This window comes from Sylvia atricapilla, chromosome 15, assembly GCF_009819655.1.
Source record: "Sylvia atricapilla isolate bSylAtr1 chromosome 15, bSylAtr1.pri, whole genome shotgun sequence".
NCBI classification, from domain to species: Eukaryota; Metazoa; Chordata; class Aves; order Passeriformes; family Sylviidae; genus Sylvia; species Sylvia atricapilla.
In genome coordinates, this window is record NC_089154.1 from 6,112,917 (window position 1) to 6,133,360 (window position 20,444).

Genomic DNA, 20,444 nt, shown 5'->3' on the forward strand with positions numbered 1-20,444 from the left:
CTTGAAATATTGATTTTTAACTTGGGCTGGTGGGCTGAAATATGCTGAGCACACCTTGGATTTCAGAGGGTTATTGCTCCACCAGTCCCAACTTTAATTAATGCCTGGAACTATTGTTTGGAACCTTAAATGCTACCAGAGGCTGCAAACTATTCCTCCCAGCAGGGCTGAGCAATGCAGGGCGTGTTCCTCAATTGTTCCTCGGGTGCTTTAGGAATTTTGATGGGAGAAGCAGCGAGTTTGGCTCTTCCCTCAGTATTCCAAGTGTGGATTTACTGCTGCCACTTCCCTGTGTGTGTCCTGTGGCAGGATTGCTTTGGAGGTAAAGATTCCTTTTTTTTTTTCCTCTCACCCCCCTAAGAAGCTTTAGAAATCTCAGGGTTTTTTCTTTCCCCCCCTCTCCTCGGTTCTTTCTCTGTTTCAGCTCTCCTGGACTTTTTTCACTGTGGATCAGCAAAAATCCAGGTGGTTGTCAGTCTGTGTATTTTGAGGTTTTAATGTGGTTTTTTTGTCTGGTTTAATTGAGTGGAGCAAAGCAAACCAGCACCTTCCAGAACAGCTGTGCTAAGTCCTTCTGATACTGGGAAACTGGGAAGAGCTTTATCCCAGGAAACGAGGAAGGAGTTTCATTAAAATCCAGACATTTAATCTGTTACATAAATGTGGGGTTATTCCTGTGCCTGCTAAATTTGATGGAAAAGATGCTTTTCATTATTTAAAGTGAAAGAGATTTTATCCATCATGTGGTGGGTTTTTTTTTAATTATACCCTTCCTTTGTGCTGAAAATCTGGATTCAGAGAAAAAAAATCTGCAAAAGGAATGAAGTTCTGCTTCACTCCTGGGAAATACTCCCCTTAGAACATCCCTAAGATGCTGTTGCTGCTCTGTATATTCTGGCAGAATTCTCTTTCATTCCTCTGAGCCTTTGAAGAAGAGATCAGAGACATTTAGATTTGCTATCTACAGCATGAGATTTGACTCTTTAAAATGTCCAGCCTCCCTCTTTGCTGAATGTTTCAAGCAAATAGAAATGAAGTTTGGGACGGTGGCAGAGCCTTTTTGCCCACACCACCACAGGAAATGTTTCATCCCTCAGTGCTTTGTTGTCAGCACATTTTACTCCTGGTCCTTCGAGGCACGATGGGTGGGGGTTGCAGAATTCATTCCCCTGGCTTGAAGAATTTATGTTGGGTTATAAAATCTCATTTTTAGTGCCTTCTTGTAGAAGAAAGAGCTGAAAGAGTTTGGGAGTTCCTTCAGGACAGCTCACCAGTCACTCCCAGTGGGTACTGGGATACTGGATTGGGGGTGAGGGATCTCTGCCCTCTCCTTTCAGGGACTGAAAGTGCAATTTTGGTTAAATCAGTGACGCCTTTTTGGGTCAGTTTGTTGGGATTGTTGAATCAGCTGCACTGCACAGGCAGCTCTGACTGAAATCTGCTCAAACTCCTTTTCTCCAGCTTCCCAGCCTGTGTAGGTTTGCATGGGAACAATTGGATTTTTGCTCCATGTTGAGCCACAGGGGATTTTCTTAAAGAATTGCTGGTTTTTGTGTCCCAGATTCATCCTTTGTGACAAAATAAAAGCAATATTGATACCCTGTGTAGTGTGAGAGAATTCAAGATGGAAAAGGATCTCTTGACTGATGTCCAATCATCCTTCACTGCTGCAGGCAGATAAGGATATTTTTCCCTGTTTCCTTGTGAATATTTTCATTTCATCTCTAAAAATCCTTTAGAAACTGTGCAAAATGAAATGGTGCAACTTGATCATTTTTAATAAAATCCTTTCCCCCAAAGCTTTGCCTTAATGACTTCGTTGGCCCTGAAGATCTCTGTGCTTGGATAATTCCAGGGAGCACATTATGGCATGTGAATTGTAAAAGTATTTTTGGGATTTTTTTTTTCTACCTAGTCTCATAAGCTGAAAATGGAAGCCAAGAGAGAGATACTCAAAAGCAAAAATAAAGCTCCTCCCAGCCTCCATCTTACATAGTGGGAACAATTGTTTTTATCTTCCCTCTTTAAACAATTAATGCGCAGATTAGGAGCTATTAAGTATTCCATGACAAAATGCATAATTTTTATTTATTTTGGAAAATATGCCAATTCTGGGGAGTTGCAGCAAATCTGATACCAGGTTTTATTTCACCGTAAGGAAATATTCTTGTGTGGTGCTGAAACTAAACCAACTAGGGACAGGAAGGGATATAAGATGAATATTTAAAATCTTTTCGAGCAATAGTCCCTCACTCTTAATCTGCCTTTGGATCTAAATAATTGGGTTTTTGCCTGACATTTGTCACCCACTTTCAAAAACTTCAGCCTCTTGTTCCTGGCCTTGTTTCATCTCCAGCTGCCAGTGACCACTTAAATAGGATTCTGGATTTATGGCTGCACGGGGAAAAGTAGGATGTTCTTAATTTAGACCTCTTAAGCCTGAGCTGGGATGCTGCTCCCAGCCTGGCAAACGCTGCTGGTGTTTTAAACCCAAATTTACTGGGGCCACGCTTTTTAAGAGATCCAATCCTGTTATGGCCAAGCTGGGATGTCCTGGTGTTATATTGGGTTGTGCCCACATCCTTCTCTTTTTCCCTGTGCTCCAAGAGAGTTTGGGAAGCAGAGGTGGCATGGGATCCATGGGATCCCTTTAACCTGAACCTGGACAAATTCTGGGAGCATTTTGCTGTAGCTGAATTAAGGAGTTCTGTATTTCCAGTGATTAATCACGTTAAGCTGACACGTTATTTCAAAGCAGTTTTGTGAAGCCTCAGCAAGTTTGTGTTCACTCATCTGTTTTGGTTTTGTCTCCCCTTTTGCTTGGAGTAGAAAATAATTCAGAGGAGTTGCTGGTTTGGGTTTGACACAATGGGAAATTTATAAAATGCAGAATGGTTTGGGTTGGAAGGGACCTTGAAGCTCATCTTGTCCCAACCCCCTGCTATGGGACACTTTCCACTATCCCAGGTTGCTCCAGCCTTGAACATTCCAGGGATGTGGCAGCCACAGCTTCTCTGGGCACCGTGTTCCTTTCAGAACACTCCTGTTTTCAAAGGCTTTGGTTTTTATTTAATAATTATTTCTTTAATAATAATCTGTTCTGCATCTCTGCAGGCTGGAACACATCCCTGCCCTTCCATCTTAGTAAGGAATATAGGGAATATCACCCAGCAGTGGATCTGGCTGAACAGCATGGAGAATTCCCGTAGTTTGAGGTGTTGAAGGAATGTGGCAGACTCCTGTCAGATGTCATTTGACAGCTTGATTAAATCCTCTCATCATACATTTATTTTTCTGGTGCTGAGAGTGAAGGTGGGAGGTGCCACTGGTGTATCCAGACTTTGTAGTGACACTGAATTATCCAACTGTGTCCATTCACACGGGTGTAGGGATCACCTGAGAGGAAAATGCTCCCAACAAAACAAACCTGAAGGATTTGTTGAGTGTTAAATGAATTTCAGAAGCTCTCAGTCTGCTCAGTGCAATCAGAATCCTGCAGGAAGGCTGAGCAGCTCCACCTTGTCACATTCATCAGTGTTATCAGCTCTCTTCTTGTACCTTGTTCCTTCATTCCCAAGGGAAAGGTGGATTATGCAATTCCTTCCAGATTAAGCAGCTTGCATTTACCTTTCCATCATTTGGCTTTATAAAATTATCCCATCTTTATTTGAGTGGTCTTTCACAGGCAGACTGACAGATGGGACCTCTGCCTGCCTCCCCAGTGAATTGCTCTTGGTTTCTGAGTCCTTACCTTGATATTATTTCAGTTTTTCAAGTCACTTTTGGTTTTGCCCACTTTTGTCGGTTCACTGAGCGAGTGAGGAAGCAGCTTTTCTTTCTGAACAAACGTGACTGAGAGCTGAATTCTGTTCAGAATTCCACCTGCAAATTAGAAAGCCTGACACTAAAGAAAAAAACCCCAGAAATAACAAAAAAAAAAAAGCCCCCAAAGCCAAGCACAGGATTCTGAACGAAAATACAGTCTGATCTTTATTATTAATGCAGACTCTGCTCTCTGTGTCCTGTATTTCACTTTAACTCAGCCAGATCTATAAGCAGCTACAGAGGCCTTTCAATAGAGCCAAAATATAGGAAATTATCAATAGCTGTGTCTGGGAGCTGTCCCAGCCTGGGCAGGCACAGATGGTGCAGCAGACTCCTGCTTTAGTGATTAACTGAGCCTCCAGATGATTTCCTTGCGCAGCCAGGCCTGGTGCTCCCTGCGGGAACAGATTCCCAGAAATTTGCTCCTGGGCAGCCTGGAGGGGACTGGGACTTCCAAATTCCCGTCAAAACAGGGCTTAGCAGGTCAGAATTGATCTGTTGAGTCCCATCTTACATAAACATCTGAGTTAACTGTCATGTGCTGGGGGATAAGGGATGCTTTGTGTGGCACTGTCCTGTTCCTAAGGCCATAACCTTCCTGCTGGCTCCTGGGAATTCTAACCTTAGAGCAGGATGAGGCCCACATGGATGAGGATCTCAGATAAAACTTGTCAGGTTACTCCCAAGAAGAGTGTTTTGAATTTCCCTTAATCCTTTTCCAAAAAAATAAATTAAAAAATAATAAAAAAAACCCTGGCAACTTTTTAAGGTGGATGGTTTTATAACACTGCAGAGGCTTACATAGAAAACAGCAACATTACTATAATTCGTTTCTTTTTTTTCTTGAAGCCTGAGGAAGAACTTCAAATGGACATTTCTCCCTTTTATTTTAAGTCAAAAGGAGCTGGAAATTTTAGAGTTAATGGAAGCAAGGAGAATGAATTGCTGGAAAATCTAAAAGTGAGAAGGAATAATGTGTGTGTGTGTGAGCCCATGTTACCCATGTGGGGATCCTGGAGCTGCTGCTGTTGGGATCTGCTGGGAGCTGTGAGCTCATGAAGCTCCCTGCCAAAGCCAAGGCAGCCCTTCCCTTGCCTGGAGTGGAGAGCCATGGAAAGGCTCAGAGTGGGATGCAATCCCTGCTTTTTCCAGCTTTTCCAGGCAGGAATGCACTGGGCAGCACATTCAGCTAGTCCTTTGTGTGGAAATGGGAGGAAGAGCAATGGAATTGAGCCCATTTTGCATCATTTCAGTGTTAATGTCATCCTGCCATCAGGTTCTTGGTGGTTGTGGAATACAGAGATGGAAAAGCTGGGATGCAGGAAGTGCAGGAAATCCCATTTCTCCCCCCCAGTTAAAAGCCCAGCAGAGCAGAAGGTTCCTCCCTGCTCCTGGTCCAGGTGCCATCTGTTCTCAGGTGACTCTGCTGCTGTCTCATTTGTCCCAGGCTCTGTTTTTAAACCAGTTAGGACTCTTTTCTTCTCTAATCCCTGCTGCAAAACTGCTCTTCTCCATCTGTATCTCAAGTCCATCTCTGGCCAGTTTATACCGTGAAGTTTTGCCCCTTTATCTGAAATAGTTTTTCTCTCTCTGAGGTATTTAACACCCATAAACTGTTCAGTCTTCTTCTGGCAAAGATAAAATATTCTCTGAGCTCCAAAGGGAAGTGTTTCCACTTCCATCCTGGTTTAAAATCATCCATTTTGGATTAGAATGATTAGAATTAGTGCTAATTTATTACCTGCATTAGGTGAGTGGCTGGGAATTATCACATGCTTTTAATCATCATATTTTTAATATAATATATTGGAGAGCCTGGCTGTGACTGTTGGAGCAGTAAGTACTCATCAACTAGGCTAAATTTAATTATTTTATATGAGATAGTTTGAAAAAGTAATAGAATTGAGCTATGAGTAGCATGTTAATTGAAGGAAGGTTGGCTTGAGAGTGTCAGGATCAGCACAAGGTGGAAGAATTGTTGTGGGTGATAAATTAATTTGTGCCTTTAGAAGCAGATGGGGTGGGATTGCACCTCGGAGTGTGGTGGGAAGGAGGAAAGGTCATTCCTTGTTTATGGACTGTCCCTTTCCTTCTGGCCTGCTGGGTGAGAAAGTTTCACTTGTTCTGTGATGTCATTTTAGCCTGAAACTTAAGGAGAGAAAAACAAGACTGGGAAATGTTTGGAGGATTAAAGTAGTGATGAAAAAGTGGTTTTCAAACAGAGTTTGACAATCTCGTTTTCACATACCCAGCTGACCTGGTAGGAAGAAACTTGATTTCTTCGAGCTTGACACGCTAGTTTGAAACATTCAATTAAAAGTATTAAATGTCAATGTATATTTTGCCAAACTAATCATCGTTCCAGCCACTAAATACAGACTTTCTTTCCAAAGCGAGATAAAATTTCTCTGTGAGTGATTTGGATGCTAAAGAATTGTGTGAGAGAGAGTGAGCACAAAATAATTTCATTACTGTATAGTGCTAAACCTGCTACTGGTGTAGGATGGGAATTCCACATTGCTTCTGGAGTGAAAACATCCCTAAAAGATGGTTTGTGTCTTGAGAAATTGCATATTGGAGCTGTTCCTTGAAGAGGAGGGGAGGAGATACCCCCAACCAACCCCAGAAACCAACCAACACCCCCAACCCATTTACCAGACTCTTTTTTAACAGAGAATGATCCTGTATTTGTGTGTATCTGGAGCCTGAATAGCTGGTTTGTTTATCCCCAAGCCTGCTCAGCAGTTAAGAATAGTTCTTTATCTTCCCATTAAGACTGTATTATTTTACAGAAAAGTGGGTGGTATCCAATTTTACCCCGATATTGGCCCACTCCCAGCAGATCCTTACTGACACTGGAAGATGTAAGAAATACCCACAAATGTTTCCTCCAACAATAATTCTGTATCTTTATAAGTGAGGCACTCTGATACACTCAGGGTATAACCAGCATCAGCTGAGGGTACTTCTTGATATCACAGCCTCATAAAAAAATTTTGTCTTTTTTTTTTTTTTTTTTTTGTGAACTGTCATGCAGACCTAAAAGGAAATTCAGGGGTGACCTTACCACTCTCTACAACTTCCTAAAAGGTGGCTGTAGTCAGGTGGGAGTTTGTCTCTTTCTCCAGGCAGCAACTGGCAGAAGAAGAGGACAAAGCCTTAAGCTGTGTCGAGGGATATATATTGGTTGGATATGGGGGCAAAGTTTTTTATAGAAAGAGTGATAAAATACTGGAATGTCCTTCCCGGGGAGGTGATGGAGTCAGCATCCCTGGATGTGTTTAAGAAAAGACTGGATGTGTGGGATGCCAGGGTTTAGCTGAGGGTTTAGGGCTGGGTTGGACTCGATGATTGATTCTGTGAACCCCAAACCTGTCCCACTCACCCTTGGCAGAAACTTCACCTCTTGACACCAAACACGGGGTGCAGGAAGCCAACCTGAGCCCTCTTTGTGCTGTTTGCTGTGCTGAACGTGCCGGGTTTTGTCTCCCAACAGCCACATCCCCTCGGGTGTCCTCGGAGCTGGAGCAGGCACGGCCCCAGACCAGCGGGGAGGAGGAGCTGCAGCTGCAGCTGGCGCTGGCCATGAGCCGGGAGGTGGCGGAGCAGGTCGGTGCCCGTGTAGGTTTTCCAAAGTCTCCGTGCTTGGAGAGTTCAGATTGCAGCCTGGTTTGGTTGTTTGGTTGGTTTTTTTATTTATTTTATTGATACCAGCTTGGCTTTGCTCCAGGTGGACTCTTGTGTGCGTAGGTTTTTAAAATTTTTTTAAAATTATAATTATTTTTATTCTTTACATCTCTTTTTAAAGTAACTTCAGCCTCCGAGCTGTTGAGACTAGTGGAAGATGACAGTCACTTTGTGAGAAGGCTTTTGTGTGGGAGGATGTTAATCATCACATTACTGAAGATGTTCTCAGTTAGGAAGGGCTGAAAACATGACTGGTCCTGAAAAGCTTCATTAATGTCAGTGGATTCTGATTCCACTGGAATTTGGAACGGTCTGTTCGTCTGGTGGGAGTTTCTGGAACAGGAGGGTGACCTGACACAAAGTACCAGATCATATAAAAAAACTTGGTTTAATGTAACTTGACTCCGTATCTATCACCTGGGTTACGTTACTGTGCTAATTCTTAGGAGCTTCATTCTGAATTTGGAATAAATTCGGATAAAGTGACTGCATTTTAATACATAACAAAGTCAAATCTCAGCTCTGAGTGAAAATTCAAGTCAGCTATACTGAGTGCCTATAATATTTAGAGGCTTCCTGTAACAATTTAGTATAATAAGCATGACTACTTGGAAAGGGAAACTATCACCCAGTAAACTTCATCATTATTGGGCAATAAAGGGAACAAAAATATAAATCAGAATCAAAGCATTTGAAGTAGCTTCAAAAATGACAAGCTGGGGGATTAGTCAACTTCTGAGAGACATGATGCAAACAAAGATATTTAAAGGAGTTGAATGTGGCATAAACATTGTAGTTACAGATGTTTAAACCTTCAAATTACACATGGAATTGGCAAGACTTGATTCCCTTGGTGGATCTTGCACCAGCATGGAGGGAAGTGAACAAAAGCCAGGGAAATTTAAGTTTAGTTCCCTACAGCCCTCAGTGGGGATTTGAATGCTGAAAGACCATTGTGATAATTGACAAATGGGTTGTTCACTCGAATTTCTGTGGTGTTCCTTAACTGAATTTTGCAAAGAATAACACACCACCAGGGTAAATTCCAACCAGCAAAAACTGGCTGTGTCGTTGTGACCACAGGGTCGGGGTGCTCCTGAGGCAAGAATCACAGGAAAACTCCTTTCCCTCCTTGGTGTTCCGTGGAAATCCCAGCCCCAAAGCATCCCCCTGTGGAGCGCAGGGTGGGCAGGGTTGGAGCCCTGCAGGGAGCAGCAGCTCAGAGCAGGCTCATGGTCTATATCACCAGTGTTGATTTCCTTTGCAGGAGGAGCGCCTCAGACGCGGAGACGATCTGAGATTACAGATGGCTCTGGAGGAGAGTCGCAGAGACACAATTAAAATTCCCAAAAAGAAGGAGGTAGTGCCTTCGCCTAAGAAATTCCTGGTTATGCTGCCAAAAAGCTCTGAAATACAGTAACACAAACTTAGCTTAATACTGAGCTCTTTAATGCTTTTGGGTTTGCTTTGTTGTGTAGCTTAAAGCTTCTTCCACGCGGGTTAAATTTGGAACTAGTCAATGCAGGCGTGTAAAAGGAAAAAAAAAAATAAAATTGCTTCTTCACTCTCACGGGTTGGTACTTCAGCCTGACAATGCCCTGGAGTAAAGCTCAGCTTCTTCCTGCCCTCAGCACACCACTCTGTTGGACCTGATGGATGCTCTGCCCTCCTCGGCACCGGCCCCGCCCAAAACCGAGCCCTGGGGACCTCCCGCTGCTGCTGCTGCTGCTGCCAACCAAACGGATCCCTGGGGAGGATCCACAGCTGCAGCCCCTGCCTCTGACCCCTGGCAATCATTTGGTAAGAGCAAACCTCCAGGGCCAATGGGATTTGAAAGGTTTTGCTTTTTAACCTTGAGCATTTCAAGGTTCCTCAGTGTCCAGCTTGTGACTGAATCCATTTTCATTCCTTGCACTGAATTCCTCATTTCCAAGCAGAAAACAATGGCAGCTGCACTTTTTTTAAGCAGTTGGGTTTTTGTGAGTGCAGTTTGAATCCTAAGGAAGAGGAGAGTGACACCTTTGTTGTCTTTACAGCAAAACTGACTCGTCCAACTCATGTCTCACTGGTTCTGTCCAGTGCCATGGGATAAGAGTATTCACAGAATTTAATCAGATATTTAGGCAGGGTGCTTCCTAAGAAGGCCATCAGTGTGAATTATCATGTCCCTAATTCCTCCTAGAGAATTGGGATGTGTTTGTGTATGGTCAGAACCAAAAGGATTAAATTACTTAAGTTTTTTGTAGCAGATCAAAAAAAATGCAGGTTGGCATTTAAAATATTTACTGTTCCATAGGATTTGCATGCTAAATCCATGGAATATTTCTGAAGGGAAACAGGCAGTGTTTCACATTTTAAAGAGCAGCTAAGCCAAATTTTTGTGTGGGTTGTTTTTTTTTTTTTTTTTTGTGTGTGTGTGTTGCTGCCTGTGTGGTGGGCTGGCATCTGGGTCAGCCACAGCCAATCCAAGGAGTTAGAAAGTGGATGGTTCCTCTCAGTGTTACAGCTGGAACTGCTGCTGAATCTATTTTTTTTGTTGTTGTTGGAATTTTTGACTTCTTTAAGGGGCAGGGAGTTTCTGTGCAAACAGAAGCTTTTCCATGACGATTGACAGCTTTGTTCTGTCAGTTCTGCTTCAGGCTGGTGATTCTACAACCTCTGCTCCAAAGTGCTTCAGAGTCATTTGCATTCCACACACCACCATGAAAAAGTGAAAGTTTAATAATGAAATGCCTTACTTTGGGTTTTTTACCCCTGCTCACAATGGCATTAAAGGCACCTACAAAACTCCTCAGCCAACTGCCCGGTCATCATTCCAAGTGTCACCTGTTTTCTTTTGGTGGTAGGAACTGAGAAAAACCCCAAATTTTGGGCCCTAAGGCTGTTTAGTTTATTTTTCCATGGCTGAAAGCAACCAAAATCCACCTTCCTGCCTGATGTGTCACCCTCTGACAGGATTTTCCTTGTACCAGCTCCAGCCCTGGTGTTTCCTCAGTACTTCCCAACTTTGTTACACCACAGCACAAGCCCTGCTTCCAGCCTGCTGGATTCTCCCAGGCAGAGTCTCAAAGATGCAAGTTTATGAATGTGCTGGTAAAAAAAACCCAAATGACTCATGAAACTGCATTTCCCAAATCCTGCCAGTGCTGTGGTGTTTCAGTGGAGCTGATGGAAGCTCCAGGAAGGGGTTTTCCTGAGTGCTCTCATTTGAGGTGCTCCCTTAAGGAAAGAAAGGACATTTTGGGAAGCTGCTGTTGCTGGGAAATGCTGTCATTAGTGTGGCATTGCTCTTAACTCAGCACTGAGGGCAGATAAAGGAAGTGGAAGTACTGGTGTGGGAATAATGGGGCTTCCTTGGAGAGTTTTGGCATTTCCTGCTCCAGAGCTGTAGTGACCACGTGCCTGCTAATGAAACAAAACCCAGAATTCCAGCTGGAATTTGTGCCACCGTGTGCAGCATTCAGTTGATTTACAGGAATATTGGGATGCCAGTGGGGTTGAATGGAGTTTTAAAAGCTAAAATAATTCTCAGTTGTAACTTGAAACCCCCAGGATGTTGGAGGTAAGAGTTGTTGCATGTGGGTGATTCTGTCCTGCTCTCTTGGGTTATAAAAATCCTCATTTAGGAATTAAACCTTTGGTGATTGAATTTGTAGGAATGAAGAGTTGTCAAGATCTTCCAGTAAAAATGAGAACCCTGAATCTACAGGCATTGCGTTAAAAAAAATTAAGGGGTATCAATGGGCAGCTTAGATGTGTGTCAGGAGTGCTTAGAAATGGGAATAAAAAAGCACAGCTGGCTCAGGGAAGCTGTTTATATTTTTTATAAAATAGCAGTGGGGTTAAAAGAGTTGGAAAACATTGCCTTTGAATCTTACAGATTCCTTTGTGCAAGGGTTAATGTTGTGTATCTCACACCTTTTACCTTTGGGCTTTTTATAAACTCACTTTCCCCTGAGTTCATAAATAGACGTTGTGATTTAGGTCACCTCCAGCCAGGGATTGTCACTCGTGGTGGCAATGTCAGGAGCAAAGGCAAGTTTATTTTCTTATTGGAGCTGCAGGTATTTGTATTCAGCTTTAGAGGGGGGAATTGTTTATTCCTCTGCCTTGCCCAGAATTTCCTGGTGCTGTTGTTTTTCGGTGTGTGTGACAAATGCTGGGAGTTGCTGGGGCTGAGCTGCTGCTCCCATTTGTGCTCAGTATTAATGGGGAGTAAAGACTGCTGGGAAGGGTCAGTCTCCAAGGAAAGCTTTCCAGAGGGAACCAGCCCTGACTCCTTCCTGCTGATTCTTCCTGCAGGTGCCAAACCAGCTGCTTCCGTTGACCCTTGGGCAGCACCAGCAGGATCCACAGCTCAGCCTCTGGCTAAAAATGTGGATCCTTGGGCTCCTGCTCAGCCATCTTCTACTGCAGCAAAATCTTCCGTGGATCCTTGGGGATCAGCGCCTGCAAACAAACCTCTCTCTACTTCTGGTGAGCAACGTTCTCATCCCATAGCCATCTTATTTCAGTAATGAGAAGCCCAAGTGATTTTCTTGCCTTGTGTGGTTCAAAGAAACTAAACAATTGGCAGAATTCGGTCTTCAAAATAAAAGGGACTTGTAATAACCAGCAGGAAAAAGAAATTTGAGTGTAATTATTTGGACTTAAAGCTCTGAATTTGTGGTGCTGCTCTGTCCCTTCTACATCTCCTGGTATTTGTGGCTGCCTGCTGAGCACTTGGGACTACTGCTGCTCTTGGGTTTTATCTTTAATTAGACAAGGACTTAATTTCTGGCAATGAATGATCCTCTAATTTCACCTTTCCTCATGATAAATAGCTCTGCAGATGGATGTCTCTGCAGATGGAGATTGACAGGTTGAGCAGCTCGGAGGAGACTTTTAGAGGTGCAAATGAATGTTTGTTCCTTCAGACTGAGGGTGTGAAACCTTCCCTGAGCCCTGGTAAAGATGCAGAAGGTGCTGCTGTAATTGTCTGTTCATGCTCTGTAACTAATGCAACCTTGATGAGTGTTAATACCTGGCATTTTCATATTGGCACCGTGGCTAAAAGCATCCAAAATGCATTTTCTGCTCATCACTCATCCCAGTACACAACAGACAAAGGAATCTGAGTGCTGCAAAAAGTTGTCTAAGTAGCTTTTCCCTGGACAAAGGGCAATAACTGGAGCATTGTGCAATGAGCCTTTAGCTATGGTGGCTCTTTGTTCTTGATAAATGTTGTTTTTATATTCAATTTTCACTCCTTTGGGGTTTGTCATCTTGCACTCTCCTTGCTTGAAATGTGTTGAAGGTTAAAAGTAAATTAAGAAAACATTTCAGCTAATTAAAAATACCCACACAAACCTTAAAGCTGTTCAGGAGTGTGACTGCTGATGATTTAGGTGTGGTTTTTCTGCCTCCGGTCTGAGGTAAGAGCGTGTCCACATTTTGGAATGGTGATGTTTCATTGATTGCAAACTCTGGGCGAGCGCTGGTGCTTCAGCTAACGGGGCTTTACCATCTCCACAACCTCTGCTCTGGCATTGCTCCTCCTTTCCACTTGGGAAGCAGAAATGAAATCAGCACTGGTGGTGTTTTCCTAACACTTGATAATTGGGGCTGTAAATCCGTTTCTGTTCTCTCCTTCCACAGCAAGATCTGCTTGTCTCTAATGCAGACACTCAATCGGCCAACCCCCAGCATGCTCAGGTGTGCCCTACACTGATCCAAAAGCAAACTGCTCTGATTGAGTTGTTCCATGCTGTCAGAAAGGACAATTCTGTGACATTCTCCTTCTCCCAGCTCCTGGCTCAGAGTAGGAGCACTCCCAACTGCTGCCCTGGAACCTGTGGTGGCATCTTGGTGACAGGAATGGGTTAGGAACTGCTTCCAGGAGGATCAGCTATGCCATGCAACTGAAGATGTGTTAATGACAGGGCTGTCTTGTTGTTTTGAACAGGAAGTACATCTTTTGACCTCTTCAGTAATTTGAATGGTACAGTTAAAGATGATTTTTCTGAATTTGACACACTTCGAACTTCCAAAAAGCCAGGTACGAATCAAATTCTTAGCATGTGGACAGGTTGGGTGACAGTCACAGCAACAAATGTCTCTGTTCTTGAATTTGATTGAACAAAAAAAAAAAAATCAGCTTTCACAAAGGGAAGGAAGTGATGATGCAGCAGTAAAAGCTCCTTGTTCACATTTTGGCCTGTGCATGAACTCGTGGGGAATGGGCCTTTTGTAATCCATGGAATTGCACCCTGTGACCTTCTGCTGCACTGACCCAGAAAGTTGTTGGACTTCTTAATTTCCAATGTCCAGCACGTTTGGAGCAGGGCTTATGCTCAGAGACTCAACCAGAACCATGCTGAGTGAATCTTTAAAATGTGTAAATTCCAGTAGGAAGATGAGAAAATACCTTCTGTGAATACTCTAATCTATTTTTCCTCTGGTCAGTAAATCAAAACTGCCAGACCCTGTCAGTGCTGTGGTATCATTGCTCTCAGGATGGTTCTGCCTGAAGCACAGCTGAGCTTTTTGAGAAGAAAACCCTGGGTGGAATCCAGCTAGGGAGGGCACAGCAGTGGTGTAGGGCCAGGGCACAAGCCAAGGCTTTGGAGTATCTGTTCCTTGGAGCCTGTGAGTCCCACCTGGAACAGCAAAGCTGTGGGAATCCCATCAGTAGAGCACTGCAACTCTTTGACTGTAGCTTCTTCATGCTCTGCTAAAGAACACTGACCTGCTTGCATGCTGAGAGGGTGTAACAGCCTGAAACCCTGACTAACACAAACTTAGCATAAGGCATCTCTGCTGTCACGCACTTGAGGCCTCTCTCTGTCTGCCTCTGTGGATTAACCAGGGGTTTTTGTTTGTCCCTTTGTGTTGTTGCAGCTGAATCAGGTTCCACTCTGCCATCTCAGCACAGCGGTACCACGAGTCCTGATCTCTTTGAGTCCCAGCACTCGAGTGGGACGTCAGGAAAACAAAGCACGGCCCGGAAAACCCCCGAGTCCTTCCTGGGCCCCAACGCTGCCCTGGTGAACCTGGATTCTCTGGTGTCTAAACCACCACAACCTGTTACTTCTCTGAACCCATTCTTGGCACCAGGTTGGTTTCTGCACAGTCCTTCGCGTTTCTGTCGGAGCTTTCCCTTCCTGCAGGAAAACTCTGCACAGCTCGGTGCTGTGGGGTTAAAGATGGGTGATTTGGGCTTGGTTTTCATGGTTATTTCAGCCAGCAGACCGTGAGCAAGAGCAGGAGGGTCTCAGAGAGGCATCCTGGGCTCAGCCAGCACAGGGACAGTCCCTGAAAACACAAAGTCTCTGCTCTTGGGCTGCAGCTGAACTCTATTGCAGCAGTTCCCCTCACTCAGAATTTTCTGTGTTAGGTTTAGGGTTGTTAAAAATGGATGAATCTCAGCTGGATTTTGTCAGAGCAGGTGAGATTACCTTGGGAAGGTAACAGGTAGGAGTTTCCTGTGGAAGAAGGTTGGAATTCCCTTTTTCTGAAGCTGCAGCAGGCACAGGAGATCTCTGACTGCAGCCTGAAGTCCCAGAGAGGAAACCTTGCAGGGTAATTCAGTGAGCTGCTGCTTAGTCTGTCTTACGCTGGCACAGTGAGCCTGTTTTGTTCTGAAAACACATTCTCAGTGTATATTGGAAAAAAAAAAAAAAATTGGCTGTTGCAGTTCTGCAAGCTGAGCCTGTTAGAAGTGAGCCCTTGCTTGGAGCAGAATGAAATGGTGACACCAAACATGTGGCAGATGTGGTTTTTAAAGCTGGATTTGCACTGATGTTTTCCTGTGTTGCTCACAGGGTGAAACACTTGGAAATGCTCTTTCAGTGTTTATTTTCATCACTGTTCCAATGGAAGAAAAAGTCAATTTATTAAAATCCTTGAGTAGGAAAGAAGCAGTGATTCTGAGCAGCCTTGGCAGCGAGCAGGGAGAGAGAGGAAATCTGTGTATCTGCCCTTCCCGGGTACTACAAAAAGTTTGTGAGGGGTCACTGGGCCATCCAAATAATCCTGGGCTTGTGCAGTAAAAGGAATTTGCAGGGCTGGCTGCAATCCAGGGAACCTCAAAGGCTGGGAAAGTTGTGCTCTGCTTTTTTGAGCACCGCTGTAATTCGGAAACAAGTTGTTTACTTTGGGAATTCTTGTCCCAGCTCAGTGCCAGAAACATGAAAATGGAGGTGACTACTGAGAGCTTGGAGCAAAAGTACAAATCACAGAGTCCCAGGATGGTTTGGAAGGGACCTTAAAAAAGGAAGGGACACCTTTCAGTATCTCAGGCTACTCCAGGCCCTGTCCAGTCTGGACACTTCCAGGGATCCAGGGGCAGCCACAGCTTCTCTGGGAATCTGTGCCAGGGCCTTCCCACCCTCCCAGGGAAGAATTTGTTCCCAATATCCAATGTAAACTCAGTCTCTGCTGTTAAAGAGCACAGAGAGCCTGCAAAGTAGCATTTAAAAAATCCAATCAGTGATGTGGATGTCGTGGTTAGGGCTGATGCAGGTAACCAAATTTGGCACCTCTGACTCCAGTCAGGGCTGTCAGAAGTGGGAGCTGTTGTCAGTGAAAGGCTCTTGGAGGCATTGGCTGCTTCAGGGGGATGTGCTGGATGCTCCACAGGCTGTTTTGGGCATGGGGATGCACACAGGGAGCGTCCTTTACCAGGAAAGATGTTTTCAGACCCTGGTGTTGACAGCACTGCCTCTCTCTGTCTCTGCCTTCTCTCCCACCCAGGTGCCGCTACCACAGCGACTCCAATCAACCCCTTCCAGGTGAACCAGCCTCAGCCACTGACCCTGAACCAGATGAGAGCCAGCCCCGTGATGGGCAGCAGCCCCTCGTTCAGCGCCGTGCCCCCGATGAGCATGGAGCCAATACCTCTGTCTTCCATGGCCCCCGTGCCCGTGGGGATGGCACCGCTGCCGGCCATGGGCACCATCAGGATGGGCCAGGGGCTGAGCATTGCAGGATCAATGCCCCAAGCTCTGCACAGTACAGGAATGCCGCCTGCAGCCTCCCAGGCTGCAAATACAACTAACCCTTTCCTCCTATAAAGACCCAATTAAAGGAACTTTTCTTTTCCTAGTGTTTCCAGGCTGAAGTCTTTCCAGCGAAACGAACGTGGCCTGTGTGGACTGAACGGTGTGTGAGAGACTTTGGAAGTAGATTTGCAGTTTACAGTTATGATCTTTGAAGAGTTGTCTCTACTTACCAGTTAATCTAAATCTAGTCTTTGCTACAGATGGTACCTTACTTTGGCTTGTTGAGCATCATGTGAAATGTTCAGATTTTCCACCAAAGTTAGATTCTGCCCATTTTTGTTACTTTGTTAATCATTTCAAACACACTTTCTAGGGAGAGATCCCGCCATTGGAAAACTCCCTTGGCTATTTTGTAGATGTCAGATCATGTGCTGGATTTCCGAATTTACTCTTCCCCTGCATCTGTCACTTCCTCTGCCCGTAAGATAGACCTGAGATTCCGAGTGCTAGTGAATGTTTTGCACATAACTACACACAGTTCTAGACTGTTGGTTCACCCATAGTCCTTACTCTTAGAAGAGACCGACCCGGAGGGCCCAGGGGCGCTTGGTTTTTATGCATTAAACATTGCAAACTCGCACTGCTTTGGTATCTCTGAGGTGTGACTGACAACAGCAAGCTTGTCTCGAAAGGAAAAAAAAACACAAAACCCCAGACAAAACACCCAAGACCATGCTCGAGTCGTGCTGTCGTGTGCAGTGTTGAATTCCTACACTACTCTTAAGGACTCCTGGAACTCTCTGTGAGTGGCTGCACTCGTGCTGAGTGAGTGTCCTGCTCTGTGCTTGTCCAGTACCAGCTTCGTTTGGAAGTTTTTTCATGTGTATTTTGTTTTTATTTGACTTACAATGTGAGTTGAAAGGAAAAAAAAAAAAAAAAAAAGGAAAAAACAACAAAAAAAAAAAGAAAAGAGGAAAAAAAAAAGAAATACAATGGGACAACTTTGAATTCAGTTTCACCGGGGCAAGCTTTAAAACTAATTCAGGCTTAACCTTGCTATATGCAGTTACTCTTGTATACTTTTGCACATATTTTGTTTAGTACAGTTTCATATTTTGAGTTTGCAGAGTTACCTAATAGTCCTTTTTTTGCTAATTTTTATAATGTGGTTCTTATTTAACTGTCTGGTTTTGATAGATTTATCAAGTCTGGCTGAAAAATTAAGATATTGGCAAATGTCATTTTTATGGTTTTAATGCCCTCTTATTTATGGTTTTAGCTCTTTGTTTCTGTAAAGAGAGTTTAAAAGGGAAGATTAACACTAAAATATTTACTTTTAAATGAAGTATTCATAATGCAAATCAAAAGCAAATCCTCGTGACTAATTATTTTTAGATGAATTGAATTTGAGCATAACATGATTTAAGACTACATTAAAAAGAAAAAACACTAAAGTCGCCTTTCCCTTGATTTGTTCCCGTTTCCCAATCCTCAGACTGGACAGACTTTTAGCCTTGATGAAGATCCCAAGGGAGGCTCTTTGATTTTTATTTTCCTTGTAAAACTTGTGGAGCTGTTAAAAATCCTGATGTACAAACATGACTTGTTTTGTTTTATCCACTGATTTTTTTCCTGTTGGAAGGTGCACTCTGTAGGAATTACTGCTTCCACGTCCAGCCATCCCTTGGGAGCTGAGTTACCCCTTTTTTAATAAATGCTCATGTCTGGACTCCTCACCACGCTCAGGGGTTCTCCTGGAGCCCTGGCCTCGGCAAAAAAATCCATGGAAAGGGATTTTTCCTGCCTGCAGGGCACCTCTGAACGGACTTGGTGGCCTTTCCTTAATTTAAGAGGGGGAAAACAGAATTTGCCAGAGTTGTGTTGTGGTGGGACAACTCCCTGTGGGGCCGGAGAGGGGCTGGATCCCATGGGAGGACTGGGATCCATCTCCTGTGGGAAGGGGAGGCTGGAGGATGATCAGATTTAGGGCCACAATCCCAGAGTGGAGCTGTGTAGGTCAGGGTGGCTCTGGGAGTGTACGGAATACTCAGTGTGTGCATGTTCCTGTGCAGATGTTGGATCCTCTGGAATTGGCAAGGAGCGTTCCCAAACCTTGTTTTTACAGAGGAGGGAAGAGGATTGCTGTCCACACCCAGCCTGTCTTTAACGACAAAACAAAACCCCCTTGATGTTGCCTTTCAGAGCAAGGAAAAGGCTTTTTCTGTTGTTGTTGGAGATATTGAAAAGCCTGGAGCAGGAAGGGTGTGATTCTTGCAGATGGGGGGCAAAGTCCTTTCCAGCTGATCTGGGACAAGATTCCTCCGGGGTTCTTTTCCCAGCTGGATCAGGACTGGAATTGAGGTCACTCCGTGTTTGTCCCTTACTCTGTCCCCTGAGCTGAACTGCAGTGGGATGGGGCATTGTCTGTCCAGCCGAGGGTCCTGGCCACGGCCTGGGGAACTTCTTAGAGGCAAGATGATATAATCAGAAATATTTCAAGTGCTGAAATAATCTGCAGTTGGAGCTGTCACCGTGAATTGCTGAAGCTGAAGCTCCTGGCTTAATGAAGCTGTTGAATGGCAAATTGTTGTTTTTCCTCTCAAGTCAGTGCCCCTAGAACTTTATCCCTTTTACATTCACTAGAGACATTCATGGCACAGCAAACCCCGAGGAGGCTCCCTGAGCAGCCACAGCCCAAAGTCAGGTGCTGGAAATACTTAGGCTGAGACTAACCAAGCCCAGATCCCAGCCTGGCACAGGGCTTGTGGCAGGAGCTGAGTTTAGGAGGGGTAAGAGCTGGTTTGGTAAATGTTCCAGGGCTGGGCTGTGTCCCCAGGGGGTGACACGGGGAGGTCGCTGTCCTGGCTGGGGATGCTCTGAATGCTCCAGCTCATTTTGTGACGATTTTCCTGCTCTCCAGGATAATCTTCCCTCCCTCCTGGCCCTCCCATGTTTCTGGAGGATATTTGTGTATCCCATTGCGTCTCCTCTGCCCCATTTTTCCATTTCCCTCTCCTTCTTTATTCTCACTTTGCAAATATTCAAAGTGCTGCTTTTTTTCTGGGTTCCCCCCCCCCTTTTTTTGATTTTTAAAACATTAGTAGCCTGAAATAGCCTTACTGGTCAAATTGACCAAAGAGAAAAGTGTTAAATGTCTTGTAAAAAAAAAAAAATTAACACACACTCCTTGGCATTTCCCCCTCAATTAAGCTCAGATATTTATTCAGTTTTATGCTCTAGAGAAACTCAACTCCGTGGAGGGGGCAGGGAAGGGAAGCCCTGGTGGGTTGTGGTGTTTCCAGTTTTTGGGAAGTCCTGGAGCTCTCGTTCCCCTCGTGGCCCTTTGCTGTTCCAGTTTGAGGTGTGCTCTATGCCTGAATATTGCACAGGTGGGGAGAAAGAGGAGATTTCTTTTTCCTCAGCAGAATCTCACACAACTCTTCCTTTCCAAGTGTTCCAATATTTCCCAAACTTTTCATGATCCCGGGAGCCGGCTGCTTTTTTCTGGATTTGTGCTGAACTATTGCCATTATTTACTGTATAAATAATTTATCATTTGTACTATTGTATCATAATGTCTGTATCTTTGTGTCATTTTTTTTTCTCCCCCCCCCCCCCCCAAAAAAAAAGCGATGTGTCACAGGTGTGATATTTAAACGATGCCATCAGAACAGTGGAAAGATGAGAGGGGTTTGGAGGTGACTGGTCAGAATTAAAATTGTATTGCTTCTATTTCCAGCTGTGTTGCTTTTTCCAAGCTTCTGTGTGGTGTTTGTTGTCCCATTCCCAGCCAGGCCCTGCTCGGTGGAGTTTTGCAGGAAGCTGCTGGGGTTGGGAAGGTTTGTGGCAGGAGGTGTGTCCCCGTGGTTTTGGGATGCTGTGGATGATTGATTCCTCCCCTTGGACTTTTCCCAGGACAGCTGCTCTGGCTGGGAGAGAGGAGGGCTTCTA

General features: G+C 44.5%; 1 protein-coding gene across 6 annotated transcripts in view; it reads left to right on the forward strand.

Moving 5' to 3' along the window:
* EPN2 (epsin 2) overlaps positions 1–20,225 on the forward strand; it is a 54,288-nt gene extending 34,063 nt beyond the window's left edge. For 4 of the 6 annotated variants that reach the window (XM_066329861.1, XM_066329860.1, XM_066329859.1 and 1 more), the window contains 7 exons: positions 7,322–7,446; positions 8,780–8,872; positions 9,144–9,312; positions 11,815–11,988; positions 13,457–13,549; positions 14,392–14,607; positions 16,246–20,225. In XM_066329861.1, coding sequence (XP_066185958.1) covers positions 7,322–7,446; positions 8,780–8,872; positions 9,144–9,312; positions 11,815–11,988; positions 13,457–13,549; positions 14,392–14,607; positions 16,246–16,565 — 1,190 coding nt within the window. In that variant the 3' untranslated portion in view covers positions 16,566–20,225. The remainder of the gene's footprint in view (positions 1–7,321; positions 7,447–8,779; positions 8,873–9,143; positions 9,313–11,814; positions 11,989–13,456; positions 13,550–14,391; positions 14,608–16,245) is intronic. The other 2 variants (XM_066329863.1, XM_066329864.1) reach the window with 2 other exon arrangements.
* Positions 20,226–20,444: the final 219 nt, after the last annotated feature.